The 17,048-nt window shown below is 61.3% G+C and overlaps 2 protein-coding genes across 2 annotated transcripts; both read right to left on the reverse strand.

Annotated features, from left to right (window-relative positions):
- Window positions 1-1,320: 1,320 nt before the first annotated feature.
- On the reverse strand, window positions 1,321-2,762 carry LOC142362908 (metallothionein). The gene is made up of 3 exons (XM_075434083.1): window positions 2,658-2,762; window positions 2,497-2,562; window positions 1,321-1,556 (listed from the first exon to the last, which is right to left on the reverse strand). Exons 1-3 carry the CDS (start codon window positions 2,686-2,688, stop codon window positions 1,462-1,464), a joined length of 192 nt encoding a protein of 63 aa, XP_075290198.1. The 5' UTR covers window positions 2,689-2,762; the 3' UTR covers window positions 1,321-1,461.
- A 4,753-nt stretch (window positions 2,763-7,515) lies between these two features.
- LOC142362853 (metallothionein-1) lies at window positions 7,516-8,935 on the reverse strand. Its single transcript, XM_075433685.1, has 3 exons — window positions 8,830-8,935; window positions 8,369-8,434; window positions 7,516-7,783 (listed from the first exon to the last, which is right to left on the reverse strand). Exons 1-3 carry the CDS (start codon window positions 8,858-8,860, stop codon window positions 7,689-7,691), a joined length of 192 nt encoding a protein of 63 aa, XP_075289800.1. The 5' UTR covers window positions 8,861-8,935; the 3' UTR covers window positions 7,516-7,688.
- Window positions 8,936-17,048: the final 8,113 nt, after the last annotated feature.

Genomic DNA, 17,048 nt, shown 5'->3' on the forward strand with positions numbered 1-17,048 from the left:
ACGCTAATGGAGTAAGGCAATGCATTTGAAAAGCAAATGGGTGCTGAGCTGGGTATTGCTTTTCTCACCAGCGAGGCCAGGTGCTGAGCAGGCTGAGCACCCACTGCAGAGCCATGTGCTGAAGCTGGGAAAACCTTTGGGGAAGGGGCAAGCAGCTCCCTTTGGCGCCCGGAGCACTGCGGGAAGGGCCTGGGTGCTAGGGACTGGCACCACCACGCTCCCCCTTTGCAGACCCCCCCTCTCCTTGTGCTACCCAGGCTGGCAAGAAGGACTGCAGGGGTATTCAGGTGCCCCAGCTCCGGGGTTGCTTTTTAAATTCATCCTATCCCTGGTGCCTGGACACTAAGGGCTGGAGGGGACATCCCAGACCTGGCAGGAGAGGCACGGAAGGGGCGAGGGCAGGGGGGCTGGGAAGCTGCCTCCGCAGCCTGGCACACCCAGGGAACAGGCACAGGCAGGCAGGGGCAGCCGCCCCAGCCGGCGGCGGAGCATAAAAAACGGCTCTTTCACTTGGCAGAGACTTTCGGAAGGAAAATACAGCCCACACACCTTCCCATGCTCCCCCTGCCAGCACCCTGCAGCCACCCCCATCAGGGCAGCCGAGCAGTGCGTTTCACCCACACAGGGTTTATTCCTGGCTACGGCCGCATGCCCTCCTGGGTCCAGGGGTCATTGCAGCTCTAAGCAAGGTGCTCCCCAAAACCAGGCTGGAAAACAGTGCTTGGAGGTTGTGCCCAGGGCCTAAGGAGCCAGGCACCAGAGGTATCTGGCACCGGGAGGCTGCAGGGAAAGCATCCCTCTGGGGATGGATCTGCTCTGCCAAGGGGTCGGGGTTTGCAAAGCACGAGCTGTTGGGGGAGGTTTGTCTCTGCCCACAAGGCAGCCACGTCCCTGCTGGGGTTCGGCCAGGGGCCTTTCAGCATCAGCTCAGGAGGAGCAAGCTGCCAACCCGCACCCCTCTCCCACCCACCACGCTTCTTCCCCCAAGCTCTTTCACCCAGCAGAAGCCCCCAGGATGTGGGAGCCCCAGCGTGGTGCAAAGACATCAGCCACGAAGCCAGGAGGGGGCTGGACCCCCCCCAGCCACATCACCCCTGTCCTCACTGGGGGACCAGCACCACGAAGCTCCCCGGAGCCCCTGCCATGTGGGGCGCAGGATGATGTCCTGCCCCAGGAAGCTGCTTTTCTGCCTCGGGGAGGTGCGCAGCCCACTCAGGGAAGCCCATGGGAGTGTTTGTGAGCTGTGACAATTCCCACACAGGAGTCACGAGCAGCCACAGGGCTCAGCCTCCAGCCCGTCCCAGCAGCAACACTCCCACCTCCAAGCAAACTCCTTTATTTCCATCCAGCTTCACCACCGGTACAGAGAATAGAAAATGTGAACAAAAAAATAGGCTTTTTTGTGCCCCCCACCCCCCATCCCCGAAGCACGCCGGCTATTTACAGGCGGAGGCGAGCGGCTCAGTGGCAGCAGCTGCACTTGCTGCTGGCCGGCTCCTTGCAGACGCAGCCCTTGGCGCAGTTGCTGCAGCCCACAGGGCAGCAGGAGCAGCAGCCTGCGGGGGGGACACGAGAGTTAGGGGGGGCGTGGGAAGGGGTGGGGGTCCCACGGGGCAGGAGCAGCCTGTGGAGAGCGGGACACCCCCCTCCCTCCATGCGCAGGGCTCTGATCCCAGCGTGGCAGTGGCTGGGGATCTCCACAGGGGGCCTATGAGGCAGGGACTCCCCTCCCAAAGGGGAGCAGGGGAAGAAAGAAGGATCCCCATGAGGGTCCTGCGGGGCAGGGGGATCCCACCAAAGGGGAGTGGGGGGTCTCCAGGGGGCACAGGAAGAGGGAGGGATCCCATGATGGTCCTACGGGGCAGGGGCACCCCTCCCAAAGGGGAGCAGGGGGTCTCCAGGAGGCAGGGGAAGAGGAAGGGATCCCCATGAGGGTCTTACGGGGAGCGGGGTGTCTCCATGGGGCAGGGGAAGAGCGAGGGATCCCCATGAGGGTCTTACGGGGAGCGGGGTGTCTCCATGGGGCAGGGGAAGAGCGAGGGATCCCCATGAGGGTCCTAAGGGGAGCGGGGGTCTCCAGGGGGCAGGGGAAGAGCGAGGGATCCCCATGAGGGTCCTACGGGGAGCAGGGGGTCTCCATGGGGCAGGGGAAGAGCGAGGGCTCCCCATGAGGGTCCTATGGGGAGCAGGGGGGGTCTCCAGGGGGCAGGGGAAGAGCGAGGGATCCCCATGAGAGTCCTACGGGGAGCAGGGGGGGGTCTCCAGGGGGCAGGGGAAGAGCGAGGGATCCCCATGAGGGTCCCACAGGGCAGGGGCACCCCCACGAGGGAACAGCGGGGTCTCCACAGCGAGTCCACATGGCAAGCAGGGGATCTCTACGGGGCAGGGAAGTCCCCACGGGGGTCCTGCAGGGCACGGGGGGTTCCCCTAGGGAAAGGCTTCCCCGCCGCCCCCCGGGGCAGCACCCCCCTGCCCCGGGCCGAGCCCCCCACTCACTCTTGCGGCAGCTCTGGCAGCGGCAGTTCTTGCACTTGCAGGATCCGGCGCAGGAGCAGGAGGCACCTGGGGCGGGAGCGCGGGCGTCAACCCCGACGGGACGGGACGGGGACGGGGGACGGGACCGGCCGGGCACAGCGGCCGCGGGACGGGGCACTCACCGGCGGCACACGTGCAGTCCTGGGGGTCCATGGCTTGGCTTGGCTCGGCTCGGCTCGGCTCGGCTCGGCTGGGCGGGAGCAGTGCGGGACCCCGCCGGCCTCCCGCTATTTACGGGGTGCGGGCGCGGGGCGGTGCTCGGCGCTGCGCACGGCGGGGCGGGACCGTGCTCACCCGCGGCCGTGGGGCCGTGCTCACCCCCGGGCCGTGCTCACCCCCGGGCCGTGCTCAGCGTGGGGCCGGGCTCACCCCGGGGCCGTGCTCACCTCGGGGCGGTGCCGTGGGGCCGTGCCCACCATGGGGCCGTGCCCACCATGGGGCCGTGCTCACCCCCGGGCCGTGCTCACCCCGGGGCCGTGCTCAGCCCGGGTCACGGCCCTGCCCGCCGCCCTCCCCGGGGTTCCCCTCCTCAGCAGGGTGCTGCACGCCCGGGGTCCCAGGCGCTGGCAGCAGCTAAGGCGGGCATGGCAGCGCTGGCGTGGCACTGCCACCACCTCCCGCGGGTCTGTGCCCGGAGCCGGGCTGTGGCTGTGCCCCCGCCAGCTTTGGGGGGGCCGTGGGCTGCGGGCGGCTGGGGGGTTCGGCTGGGCCCGCGGGAGGGGTGAGCACCGGGGCGCAGCGTGGGAGCGTGGCATGGCCGGCCGGGCACTGCTGGGCGTCACGGCTTCGCAGCGTCGCCGGTGCCCGTGGGTTTTCCACCTGGTCGCCGTCTTTACGTGCCAGCTGGCTGCCACCACCATGCTCGTGTGTGCAGCCAGCTTGGCAGCGGGCACGGAAAGCAGCGGCTGGGCCAGGGACAGGCCGTCCCCATGCCTGCACCCAGCGCTCGTGGGGTTGTTTTTGTTGCAAACGGGGCAAGTCCGGGCTGGGAAGCAGCGCTGCGGCCGGGGTCGGTCCCTGTGGTGCCCAGGCCAGCGGCCCCTGGGCTGAGGAGCAGGTCGCTGGCCCCGGGAGGTTGTGTCAGGGAACGGCTTGTGCTTGTTTGCAAAAACACCGATTTTTTTTTTCTTTTTTTTTTTTTTTTTTTTTCCCTGGCAGTATTTCGCAGGCAGCAGCCAGGGGAGGTAAATAGGAAGCTAAGCCAGCAGGTATTGCGCTCACCGCTGGCTGAGCGGGAAGGGAGCAGAGGTGAGGTCACGGTGCGCGTGCTGTCTTACGGCACATAAACACGGGTTGTGAAATCGCTTCCCGGACACCCCCCCCAGCACAGCGCTGCCGGACGGTGCTGCCCCCTGTCCCCGTCCCCCTCGTCGGGGGTGGGCTCTGGAGCACCCCTGTTCGAAGAAAGGAGAGCCCCCCCCCCCCGCCACCCAACACGGGGACATGCACCCTGTCACATGCAGGCGTGCAGGGGGCAAGGCTGCGAGGGACGCGGGTGAATTCCCGGGTTTCTGGGAATCCCACACGTCAGCCGTGGAGCGGCTGTGCCGGATCGCACTGCACGTGGCCCCAGGCCCCCGGTCACTGCGAGCGGGAAGGGGCAGCACAGCATCCCGACAGCACCGAGCGTGGAGCCGGGACAGGAAAAGAGCCCGGAAAACATCCCGTTTCCCAATCGGGGCATTTCCACTGGATAATGAGGTCACCCCGCAGCAGGACAGGGAGGGATGAGCCATGTCTCCCCCGAGCTGTGGGCTTGCCAAAATGCCGGGGTGTAGGGCATGTGCTGGACATCAGCGAGGAGAGGGGACCTCAGGGGGGGTCCCATGTTGCTGCTGGTGCTTCGATTTCCCGGAGTCTGGCAGGGAGCGGTTAATCCCGAGGCTGTGCCTGTGTAAGAGGGGTGCCGGGTCCAACTCCGATTTTATGGCAGCCGTAAAGCCAGCAGAGGAACTGCAGCTGCCCAGCGCAGGTCTCAGGGCTCGGAGCTGGGCTGCTGGGACCCCCATCTGCCCCCCGCTTCCCGCACGGGCAGAGGATGGCGTCCAATAGTGCTCTCCATCGCGCTGCTGTCGGGCCTGGGGCAGAGCCATGGGGCAGGACCGATGCCAACCTGCTGGGGACAGCAAGGCTGCAAGCATGCCGTCAGCCCCGCTGGTGGAACCACAGATTTGAGGATAAATCCTGTTAGCAACCGCTCCTTCACGCTTGTTGTGGGCTCCACGACAACGCCTTTGCGTGATTGGCACTTGAATTTCTCCGTGTGGGAAGGAGTAGAGGTAAACCTGCTATTTGCAGCATGGAGTTGAGTTTGGTGCTCCAGAGCTGGTGCTGCACCCTGCCTGCGGCACCCCTGCTCTGACCTACATTCAGCCGGCGTGTGGGTGTGCTTCACGCCCGTTGAAAGCGTGGGGTGGGTGATGGTGGCATCTCAGGGGATGCCCTGGGGCAAGAGCCCTCCTGGAGCACAGGGGTGTCCCCTGGGCGTTGGCACCGCGAGCGGTGGTGCGCCGGGGTGCTCTTGGCCGTGCCGAAACCCTGGCTGAGTCCTGGCAGCGGTGGCTGGTTGGGTCAGGAAGGGGTTTGCAGCTAAAAAGAGGCCAAACAGGCTGCATTTGGGGAGCGCGGGGACAGGCGGGACCCCTCGTGTGTCCTGGGAAGTGGCACCTGGGGAGCAGCGTGGTGGCAGCAGCATGGCTGTGCTCTGGCAGGGCGAGCATCACGTGCTGGCGTGGGCGTCATACCCTGTTGTGGGCGTTGCACCCTGGCATGGGCATCACATCCCTTCATGGGCATCGCATCCCATCATAGAATGGTTTGGATTGGAAGGGACCTTAGAGATCATCCAGTTCCCACCCCCCTGCCATGGACAGGGACCCCTTCCACCAGCCCAGGGTCCTCCCAGCCCCATCCAGCCTGGCCCTGGATCCTGCCAGGGAGGGGACAGCCACAGCTTCTCTGGGCAGCCTGGGCCAGGACCCCACCACCCTCATGGTGAAGAATTTCTTCCTAATATCTAATCTAAACCTATTCTATTTCAGTCTAAAACTGTTACCCTTCGCCCTGGCACTACACTCCCTGACAAAGAGTCCCCCCCTATCTTTCCTGCACGCCCCCTTTAAGTACTCGGGGTCTCCTCGGAGCCTTCTCTTCTCCAGGCTGAACAACCCCAACCCTCTCAGCTTGTCCTCACAGGGGGGTGCTCCAACCCCTGATCACCTTCGTGGTCTCCTCCAGACCCGCTGGAGCAGGTCGGTGTCTTTCTTGTGCTAGAGGCCCCAGAGCTGAACCCAGTGCTGGAGGTGGGGTCTCATGAGAGTGAAGTAGGGGGGCAGAATCACCTCCCACCTGCCCCATCGTGGGCATTGCACCCCACTGTGGGCATCGCATCACACCATGGGCATTGCATCCCATGTGGACCAGACTCTTTCCAGTGGTGCCCAGCAACAGGACAAGGGGCAACGGGCACAAACTGAAGCAGAGGAAGTTCCAGCTGAACATGAGGAAGAACTCCTTCCCTCTGAGGGTGACGGAGCCCTGGCCCAGGCTGCCCAGAGGGGTTGTGGAGTCTCCTTCTCTGGAGATATTCAAGACCCGCCTGGATGTGGTCCTGTGCAGCCTGCTCTGGGTGACTCTGCTTGGGCAGGGGGTTGGACTGGGTGACCCACAGAGGTCCCTGCCAACCCCTGTCATACTGGGATTCTGTGATTCTGTAATCGCATCCCATTGTGGACATCGCACCCAGTCACAGGCATCACACCCCGGCATGGGCATCGCATCCCAATGTGGGCATTGCACCCTGTCATGGGCATCGCAACCTGTTGTGGGCATCACATCCCATCGTGAACATTACAGCCTGGCATGGGCATCGCCACCCATCGTGGACATGATATCCCATCGCGGACATTGCACCTTGTCATGGGCATCACAACCCATTGTGGGCATCACATCCCATTGTGGACATTGCACCCTGGCATGGGCATCACACCTTTTCACAGGCATGGCACCCTGGCATGGGCATTGCAGGCTGTTGCAGGTGTCACATGCTATTGTGGGCATTGCACCCTGGCATGGGCATCGCCACCCATCACGGGCATCACAACCCATAGCGGGCATCGCGCCCTGGCATGGGCATCGCATCCCGTTGTGGGCATTGCACCCAGTCACAGGCATTGCACCCTGGCATGCGCATCGCAACACACTGCAGGCATCACGCCCCGGCATGGGCATCGCATCCCAACGTGGCCATCGCATCCCATTGTGGACATTGCACCCTGTCATGGGCATTGCAAGCCATCATGGTAATCACGTCCCACTGCAGGCATTGCGCACTGGCATGGACATCGCAACCCATCGTGGGCATCACAGCCCATTGTGGGCATCACAGCCCGTCGTGGGCATTGCACCCTGGCGTAGGCATCACAGCCCATTGCAGGCATTGCATCGTGTGCGCTGTGCCCCGCTGCAGGCATCGCACCCCATCGTGGGCATCCAGGTCCCGTGGGGCTCCCCGTTGAAGCACCGCACCAGGCTGGCGGGGTGGGGGGATAAGCAGGGCAGGGTGGTTCTTCCAGCCAGTTCAACTGCAGTGCCAGGAGGAAAACTCAACCCGTTCCCCTGCTGCCCCACCTGCCGTGGAAACGTTACCCCTGGAAGTGGGCAGGGCTGCCGTGGTTATTACGCTGTGAAGAAGGCTTGTAATAACGAGCTGCTCTTTAGCCCTGAGGATTTCTGGTGGAGGAGAGAGCATGGGATTTGCCCTTGGGTAGCAACAGGGCGGGGAAAAAACCACACTAGGAATTACCTTGTTGTGCAGGGAAAAGTGTTAAAAACAAGTCAGAGCTGCTGGTAGGGAGGGTAGAGCCGAGACTGGAAGAAAGGAGCAGAAATAAGACGCGAGCTCTTTGCCATGACTCTCCAGACATGCTGCCCTCCCGCTCCCGGGGGAAACGGCCCCGTCCAACAGAAGTCTCAGGTTCCTTATAGACCTTTATATACACATTGCTTTATTTAGGTAGCTTATTACACGTTGCACTTGACAAACACTAGAGATATCTGAATATTTATAAAAAAACACCCAACATACACAATAAGGTTATTCTTCTTCGGCCCCCCAGATGTTCAGCCCCCCCCAGATGTGCAGCCAGGGGTCCTTATTTGCAGCAGCTGCACTTGGCAGAGGGGGGGCCCTTGCAGACGCAGCCCTGCGCGCACTTGGCACATCCCGCCGGGCAGCAGGAGCAGCAGCCTGCGGGGAGGAGGAAAATAAGTCAGGGATGTTCCCGGGGGGGGTCTCGAGGTGGGGTTTGGGGGGATCCCGCGGGGGATGGCTGGTTCGGAGACCTCCCACCGACCCCTGTGTCCTCCCTTTTAGCAGCACCCCCATCCCTGGCGGCATCTCCCGGGGTGTTTTTGCACCCGGGGCCGGCGGTGGGAGGCAGCAGGAGGGTGCAGGACCCCAGGGGCTCACCAGAGCCCCCCCAGCCCCGCTCTGTCCACACCCTGCTGCTCCCTGCTCTGCCCAGGCGTGACGGTGCCAGGAGCAGCCGGAAGAAATCCCGGTACTGGTTTCCTCCCAGGGCATCCCCTTGGGCTGCGCCTTGGGCACCAGTGAGGGGTACAGGGAGTTTGGGGTGATACTGGGTGGCTTGTATTGCTTGGGAGGGGGGGATAAGGATTCATGCTGTGCTCCTCTGGGGGCAAAAAAATACAGGAGGAATAAACTCATCTCTGGCAGTACAGAGCCTGGTTTGATTCTGTCTGTCTAGGGATGTGCAGTGAAAACCCCCATGAGTGTTTCTGTCCCCCCATGGGGTGCGGGGACCCCCCTCACCTTTTTTGCACGATGTGCATTTGCAGTTTTTGCATTTGCAATTGTCCCCGCAGGTGCAGGTGCCACCTAAAAGACAGCGAAAAGGAGAAAATGAGTTGAGAAGCAGTGGTGGGAGGGGACCCCCCCACATCCCTGGGGATCAGCGGGGATGCTCTGGGGCGAGGGCCACAGGGATCGCATCGCCGCCCCTCCGAGCATCCGCTCTCCGGCGGCACCAGCCAGGAACGATGCTTCGGCCTCACTCGGTGTGAGGAGGTCACGGCATTCCCGGCCGCTTCCCGGGGAGATGCTCCAGGTGTGACACCACAACGCTGCGAAAGGATTTCAGCAGCCGGCTCGGCCGTGATGAGAGCATCAGGGATGGCGGAGGAGGGCGATGGCCTGGAGCATCGGTGGTCCTGCCGGGATGCTCCGGCTCCCGCAGCCCACCAGGGACGAGGCGAAGGGGAACGCTGGCTTACCCGTGGCGCAAGGGCAGTCCTGGGAGTCCATGTCTGCCTGGGCTGGCTGCCGGCTGTCGGAAGCGTTGGGCGATGGGAAGAGCGGCTTTGGCAGGACTCGCAGCCGCCTGCTATTTATCCATGGCCGGGCGAGAGCGAGTGCAAAACCTCCGCCCCTCGCAGCCTGCACACGGCTCAGCCAGGCACCTGCCCCGGGCGCTGCTGATTCACTCCCCGGGTGGCCGGGCAGGACTTGGGGCTCCCGTGTCCCCCCTCCTGGGGTGCCTGGGTGGCCCCCTCTCCCCTCTGAGATGCTGGGGGGGGGAGGAGGGTGGGTGCAGAGAACGGCCAGCTCTCATCACACGGATGGCACCTGCTTTGGGAGTGCTGTTCGGCTCCCAGGGGCTGGGGGCTGAGGGGGTGCAAACAGGGAGGACCCCGCAGCCTGGCCCTTTGTCAAAATCAAGCTGCTGAGCCCCAAGACGTCTCAGGGGGGTTCATTGATCCCGGGGCTGCCACCACTGCCAGGAGCTCTCAGCCCCCTCCTCCCAGAGCCGGCACAGCGGGGTGATGGGGAGCAGGCATGGTGGGGTGACAGGGATGCGGTCCCTGTCCTGGACACCATCCTGTAGCTCCGACACCCTCCCTGCGAGTGGGAGCAGCAACGAGCCAGACTGGCCCGGCCGGAGCCCGCCGTGCCCTCCCAGCGCCCCGGGATGGCGGCGCCCACGTCCCCTCGGCACCGCGCATGGCACCTCAGGGTCCCTGTCTCCTTCCTGGCTGGGGTGCTCCGTCCCACCCGTCTGAATTAATTTCCGCACGCCATCAGCCGGGTGTGCAGGGGAGGAGGGTGGCGGGCGAGCTGCCATCACCCTGGTGAACTCCTCCGGTGGGTTTTAGCCACCCACTCGAAAGAGCAGGGAGGGCTTGAGGTGGAAGGCGCGGAAAAAAATGATGCTTTCTGAGATTTTGGGTGCGGGGAGGGACTGCGCTGCGGCCAGGAGGCATTGCCAGCCACGAAGCATCCCTCCTCCCCATCCCCGCAGTTTCTGCATGCTCCCCGGTGCCGGTGGTACCCCACCACAGCTGCCCTGAAACTCCTTCGCTTTGGGGTTTTATCCTGGCTGGGCTTTTGCCTGCGGTGCCTGGCTAAGGCGGTTTGTCGGAGGCGATGCTAATCCAGCCTAAGCAGCAGGCCAGGGAGTATTTTTACCACCCAGCTGTCTGGGCATGTTCAGAGCTTGTTGGGTGACCTGGTGGGGAGCGGTGCCAGCGCCCTGACTCGGTGTCTCCTCCAGCCCAGCCAGGCCAGGGTGGGAAATCGGTACATGAAAGCCTGAGGAAGGCAGAGCCAATGGGCCCCTTCCTCACCCCGGCCGCCCCGGCAGCGGCTCGTTGGTGGCCTGGCGTGTCAGCCTTGTGGCCGTGTGAGCATCACGCTGCCGGTGATGCACCGGGGCGTGATGGCGGGGGATGGTGCCAGGGACCAGGCACGTGCCAAGGGCGTCAGTTGCTCCCGCGGGAGCAGGGAAACATGAATGTGCCAGGCGACACATGTGCAATGGGCCCCGGCTACGCCCCCTGTGTGGTGGGTGTCATGGCAGAGGTGGGGACATCTCCTTGGGGTCCTGCATGTGCCCTGCTTCTGAAATAACCAGCCAAGCACACTCGCACCGTGCACAAATATGCCCGGGCAAAATGCTTCCAGCCATGTTGTGACAGATACATGGAGAGCAGCAGTGCCACTGCAGCATCCGCCGCGTCCTCCCGCACCCTTGGCCACCCAGCTGCAGCCACGGTGTCGGCAGATTGCCCCTGTCCCTGGCTGGTGGTGGCCTGGGGATGTGGGGACAGGCAGCCCCTCCAAAGTGGTCCCTCCTCTCCAGCATGGGGGGAGGAAGGCAAAGCCCATGTGAAGGGAACAGAACATCGTCAGCTGCGCTGTGCAACCCCTTCTGCTCAAGGACGGGGTGGAGGAAAAGCACCCAGCACGGACCCCAGCCCTTTTTTCCCTTCTTTCCTTCCTTTCTTTGCACAAAAGCAAAAAAGCATCTTCTAGGTGATGCAGGACTGGGCTTCAGGGCTCTGGGAGGTCTTGTGTTGCTCCCGGTCCGTTCTGCGATTAATCTGGGATAGGGCTGGAGCAGTGGGTTGTCAGTCGGACGTGCATCAGCCGGGACAACTCCAGGAGCAGCCTGCAACTGGGGTGATGAGCTGCAGAGCCGGGACCCCAGGGAGACCTTCCTGCTGCTGAAATACCCCCAGCTGCAAGGCCCTGTGAGCCCCAGTTTGCCTTCTGGCCCCTGCCCTCCATTTGCTGGGAGAGCCTGGGAGTTCCCCATCATTTAAACAAGCCTGATGCTGCTCCCCAGAGCCGAGCAAAACGGGCAGGATCCCCGCGAGGCAATTATTCGCCAGCCCTTGCCATGCCAGAGCTGTACCCCTCGGCGGCCCTGTCCCCTGCATGGGATTCCTGGCTGTGTCCCCAGGCTCATCTGTGGCAATCACCCCGAGCCTGCCGGCCAAATCAACGCGCGTGAGTCAGCGAGAGGCTCCGGCGCTCCAGGCAGAGCCGGAGATGACGCTTGCCGGTGGGGTAGTGATGGCTGAGTCGGGGTGATGGCTCTGCAGGGCACTGCAGGGATGGGGCTCCCCGGGAAGGGGTGAAGGAGGCTGACAGCCTTCAGGAAGACGCGGTGGAGGCACCTGCTCCTGCGACGGGCACCTGTGACACACGGGGTGACTGGAACCGAGTGCCGAAAACCACGGGACGGTGCCGGGGCTGGCAGCGACTCAGCGTGGGTGCCAGGCAGGTGAGGAGGAAGGGGCAGCAGCCAGGTCCCGAGGAGGTGACGTGGCATGGGCCTGCCCTGACTCCCCGCTGACGGACGTGCGGCTCCGGTCACCCCTGGTCATGCCGTGGCACGTGACGAACCTGCCTCTGCCTCCGGTTGTCCGTGATTTTCTGCAGCCACCCCAGCACATCACCTTCGGGGGACCCTGCGGATGACTACAGGACCCCGTCTCCCCTCTCTGAGGGCACGAGTCTCCCCAGAGCACCACTCCAGGCTCGTTGTCCCCTCCTGAGCAGTGCCGGGTTTGGTGACCCACCCTGCCGCTGGCACAGCACCATGGCTCAGACTGGTATGGCCCACGGGCAGGGATGCCAGGGAGGTGCGAAAGCAGCCTGGGCACAGGATGGAGACCCCGGGGGCACACTGCCACTCACCGTTGCCTGCTGCTTTCCGGGCAGGATGCTGACGCCCTGTGGCACATCGCCTGGGCAGGGCACCCATGGGTGCCGCCGATGCCGTGGCAGCAGCGAGGGCACCTCAGCTCTGCCCGCTCCAGCTGCCTGTTTGTGCTGGACCCCGAGCAGGAAAGCCATGGCCGGCTGTGCCTGCACTGCTGGGGGTGTGAGGAGCCGTAACCCACCTGGGACCAACTTTTGGAACCGAAACAGTGAAAAGAAGGGGGCTTGTGCACCCCCTTGGCACCCAACAAACACACAGCACGCTCAAAACGCTGAAAGCCGTCAGGAAGCCGTGGGAGTGATCACTGCTTAGAAAGCGGGCTCGGCTTTTATTTGACGAGTATCTCAGGTTATTATTTCCTGATGATAAATAAGTGTTTAAAACAGGGGAAATAGGTGCTGACGTTGTTTTGTTTTGCCGGCGCTTGCCAGCCCTTTGGCAGAGGAGGAAGGGGGTGAATCACCCCTCGCCTGCCCTGGGACGCCGTTCCCAACCGCTCCCCATGTGCATCGGCAAAGCCTTGGAAACCATTTGGGAGTGAAACCGGATCAGTGGGGTGACCTCACGCTGTGCAGGCTTCTATTTTTTCCCAGAAAAAGGTGAGCAAAGACTTGTTCTGGTCTTAGTGGCAGACATGAGCTAAGCCCATCGTCTGCTTTCCCTCCTCGCGCCTTCCCCAGGAGGTGCCCGCTCTCCTGCCAAATCCCTGCCTGCACCTCGGTTGCAGCTCTGGGAAAATATATCCCAGCTGGTGCCTCGCCAGATGCTCAGCTATCAGCAAAGACACAGCGTGTCTCCGTTTGCCTGGGTAAATGCCCTCCGTGGTGGGCTTCACTGGCCCGCGGTCACGTCTGTGGCAACAGGGCTGCAGCTTCGGCGAGGGCCCGCTGGCAGCGGGAAGGGGATGAGCAGATTTTCATTAAGCAGGAATTGCACCTCGTGCAATACTGCAACGCTTTCGCAACCCTGCAGCACGCTTTGATGTGGGCTGTTGGGGAGCTGCCTTGCAACCCAGCCGGCCGCGCTGGGCTGGGACTCCGAGTCTGGGTTCCTCAGCCGGGCTCAGCCGCCGGCTCATCCTATGGCTCTGGGCAAGGGCTGGAAATCTATTCTGTATTTCTTATCTGGAAATGAGCTATCAATACTACCTTCCCCTTCAAAAAACAGCGTGGAGAAGGAGGTGGTTTGGTGATGATCTATTCTTGGGGGGGGAGACAAAGGAACAAATCCCGAAGTGATGGCATGGAATTGGATCCAGGAGGGTGAGCCTGGCCCAGCAGACTCCCCGCCGGGTTTGGGGTGTGCATCCCAAGGGACCCCAGCACGGGGCGGGAGCTCCCACCCGGCGGTACGGGGTTCTGGGGCCGGGCGATGTGTGTTCAGGCACGTCTGGAAGATGAAAGGGCTGATTCCTCTTTTGATCATGAAATTCTCATAAATGTTAATAGGAATTACTTCGAGGTCTAGCGAGAGCAGAATTGCAGTCCCAAGGGGAGGAAGGGGGTGAGGATCGACTGGGCTTTGGCTGGGAAATAAAAGGGCTCAAATTTACCTTGTCCCCCACCTGCGAGAGCGGGGTACTGGTGGGTCAGGGGCTGCCCCGCATCCCTGCAGACCCTCCTGGCAAAGGGAGGGTCCCCAAGTGTTCCCCACCTTGCTCAGCGCTGCTGGCACCTGCAGGGATGGGCTCTAAGCATCACCTTAATTCTAGACATCATTTTAACTCACAGATCTAACACTTTCCCAGTGCACAATTTGGATTTTCTTCTTTTTCTTTGTGTGGGTTGTTGTGTTTTTTTTCCCCCTCTACATCTTCCCTTCCCTTTGCGTCTTTCAGGTTCCCACAGACTTCAAACTCACCTGCTCCAACTACTCGCCACCTCCCCTGGCTGAAACGTGACCTGAAGTTTCCAAGTATCGTTACCTTGGGCATATTTAATTATTTTATTCCCCCTCAGTTGCTAATTAGAAGCCAAGAGTAGAGAGGATGAGTAATCCCCTGGGACGTCGAGTAGACACTTGCCCGAGCTTGCACAGAAAACACCAACCTCCTCGGTATAAAGGCGTGAAATAAAAGGATGTGATATTTTCCTTGATGTCTTCATAGCCCTGCTCCTGAGATCCAGAGATCGTGGTGGTCTGTCCCAGGAACGATTCACGCAGTTGCTGCGCCGGATCCTGCCTCCCCCGAGAGGGCTCTGGCCCAGCGACTCTTCCCATCCCCATCTGAAGGCATCTCCCACCTCATGCCATCCCAGGGACAGGAGGAGAAACACTGTTCTGGCTCAGGCAGCAAACCTGGCATGGGAAAGGAGAAGCAGAAAAGCCCTTGCAGACAGCAAAGCTGGTTTGCTGCTGTTCAGACAGGCTCGGTCTTCGTTTTAAGAAGTATTTAGGTGTGCAGATGCAATTGCTCATCCCTCCCCGCTCCCTCCAGCCATATCATCCCCTCCTCGAGGGCTGGGGATGGTTATTTTTGCCAGTGTTTTCCTAAGCTCAGTATCTAGGGGCTTCTCAGGGTTTAGCATCTCACTGGGGGAGACCCAGCAGGAGGATCCCCTGCCAGGCAGACATGGGCAGCGTGAATTTTTGGTTAGATTTGAAGTCTTTGCCAAGAACCAGCTCCTCGGTGGGTGACAATCCTTGTACCTGTTGGGCTGTCACTGCCAGCTTCTCCGTGCAACCTGCCTAGAAAGCCAGCAACTGGGGCCAAACCTGTTTTGATTATATTATACTATATTATACTATATTATACTATATTATGTTAAATTATGTTCATAGAATCATAGAATATCTCAAGTTGGAAGGGACCCATAAGGATCATTGAGTCCAACTCCAAAAGGTCCTGCACGTGGGTCGGGGCAACCCCAAACACAAGCACAGGCTGCGCAGAGAGTGGCTCGAGAGCAACCCTGAGGAGAAGGACTTGGGGGTACCGGTGGATGAGAAGGTCAACACGAGCCGGCAGTGTGTGCTTGCAGCCCAGAAAGCCAACCGTACCCTGGGCTGCATCAGGACAAGCGTGCCCAGCAGGGCGAGGCAGGGGATTCTGCCCCTTTACTCCACTCTCGTGAGACCCCCCTGGAGTCCTGCGTCCAGCTCTGGAGCCCCCAACATGAGAAGGACATGGATGTGTTGGAGCGGGGCCAGAGGACGCCACGAAGATGATCTGAGGGCTGGAGCACCTCTCCTACGAGGACAGGCTGAGGGAGCTGGGGCTGTTCACCCTGGAGAAGAGAAGGCTCCGGGGTGACCTTAGAGCAGCTGCCAGTGCCTGAAGGGGCTACTGGAAGGATGGAGAGGGGCTTTTCACAAGGGGCTGTAGTGATAGGACAAGGGGGAATGGCTCTAAGCTAAAAGAGGGCAGATTTAGATGAGTTATTAGGAAGAAATTCTTCCCCATGAGGGTGGTGAAACACTGGCCCAGGCTGCCCAGGGAAGCTGTGGCTGCCCCCTCCCTGGCAGTGTCCAAGGCCAGGTTGGATGGAGCTCTGAGCACCCTGGGTTGGTGGAAGGGGTCCCTGCTCACGGCAGGCGGCTTGGATCCAGATGATTGTTAAGGACCCTTCCAACCCAAACCATTCTGTGATTCTATGATTCTATTATCTTATATCTTATTATTTTATATCATGAAATTATATGACTTTTTTATATATGTATTCCCCCAGGAGCTAGAAAAGAGCAAACGCTGGTCATAGGGCCTAGCCTTGCCCAGCTTGTGCAGAGCAGCTCCCGGGTCGCGCAGGAAGGAGGACGGCGATGACCCCTTGCTGGATATGAAGACCCCTGCTCCGATGACACAGCCGGGTCACCCCTGGAGCAGAGCCCCCCCGACCCTGGCCGTGCAGCAGCCCTCGGCCATGCGGCAGCGCTACGCAGGCGCCTGCTGAGGATTAGATGGGATTTCCCATCTTGGGAAGATGGGGGATGGGCAGGACCCCTGTGCCGAGCACAGCTGGACAGCTGCGACGCGAGCGGGGCGGTCGCTGAGCCCAGGACTGGAGGCTGTACATATAAAACAGGGGACGGGCCCTTCAAATGGTGGGAAACCAGTACAGAAGTCAGGATTTTAAGAGTTTCAGAGCCAGCAGATTCAGCGGCAGCTGTAACAGGCAGTGTAATTTAACTGTGTTGCAGACACACGAAACCCAATACCATAATTAGAGCTGCAAAATAGTATTTACAGCCCAGATCATTCATATTTAGAATCACAGAATGGTTTGGGCTGGAAGGGACCTTAAAGACCATCCAGATCCCAACCCCTGCCATGTAGCGAGAAATGGGAATTTTCATCTATTTACCATTTTAGCAGCCTAAAAAGGTCTCTGAGGGTATTTTTTTCCCCCGTTTTGCGCGGGTGGGTGGGCAGAGCGATGCTCAGCGCTGCTGGGAGGGGGGCTGCAGATATTCCCGGGGGGGTGCAGCAGCGTTTGCTGGGTGCCAGCAACACCCCGTTGCCCGCCTGAGCTCCCGCCGGTGCTGAGCTCCGGTATCCCAGGTGGCACCCCCACTGCAGGGCTGGCACCGGGACCGACGCTCGACCCAGACAGACCCACAAAGGGGAAAAAACCCCCTTCTTTAACATACCGTATGCGATTGCTGCCTCGTTACCCACCAGTATAATGGCACATTGATAGAGCTGCCAGAAAAACTTGGTAAAAACAATTATAAAAAAAAAAAAAAAGAGACCAAGGCGGTTGTCACACTCCGAGTCGCATGATCTCGGCCCGAGCGCTGCCTTTGAGAGCCCTCCTTCGCATGCGGGGCAGGGACGCTGCTGCCGGCCAAGGCTTGGCCGAGGCGCAAGAAAATGCCAACTTTCCTTGAAATAAATGGGTCCCCGCCACAGTCCGGTGCGGGCCGCGGCGGGGACCGGCTGTCGTCCCAGCGGTTCCTTTTCCAGACCTGCCTCTCGCAGGTGCTGGATTCGGGCGCTGGTGGGAGAACGTGGCGGATTTACGGCACCCGTGAAGGGCTATCATGTTA

This window comes from Opisthocomus hoazin, chromosome 12 (assembly GCF_030867145.1).
Source record: "Opisthocomus hoazin isolate bOpiHoa1 chromosome 12, bOpiHoa1.hap1, whole genome shotgun sequence".
NCBI classification, from domain to species: domain Eukaryota; kingdom Metazoa; phylum Chordata; class Aves; order Opisthocomiformes; family Opisthocomidae; genus Opisthocomus; species Opisthocomus hoazin.

Bases quoted from the DNA above. Each gene is read 5' to 3' on its own strand.
- LOC142362853 (XM_075433685.1), bottom strand. From the start codon at position 8,860: ATGGACTCCCAGGACTGCCCTTGCGCCACGG. The intron at 8,435-8,829 runs GTAAGCCAGCGT...GCTGTCTTTTAG, and splicing joins GGACTGCCCTTGCGCCACGG to GTGGCACCTGCACCTGCGGG. The intron at 7,784-8,368 runs GTGAGGGGGGTC...TCCTCCCCGCAG, and splicing joins ATGCACATCGTGCAAAAAAG to GCTGCTGCTCCTGCTGCCCG.
- LOC142362908 (XM_075434083.1), bottom strand. From the start codon at position 2,688: ATGGACCCCCAGGACTGCACGTGTGCCGCCG. The intron at 2,563-2,657 runs GTGAGTGCCCCG...CTCCCGCCCCAG, and splicing joins GGACTGCACGTGTGCCGCCG to GTGCCTCCTGCTCCTGCGCC. The intron at 1,557-2,496 runs GTGAGTGGGGGG...TCCCCCCCGCAG, and splicing joins CTGCCAGAGCTGCCGCAAGA to GCTGCTGCTCCTGCTGCCCT.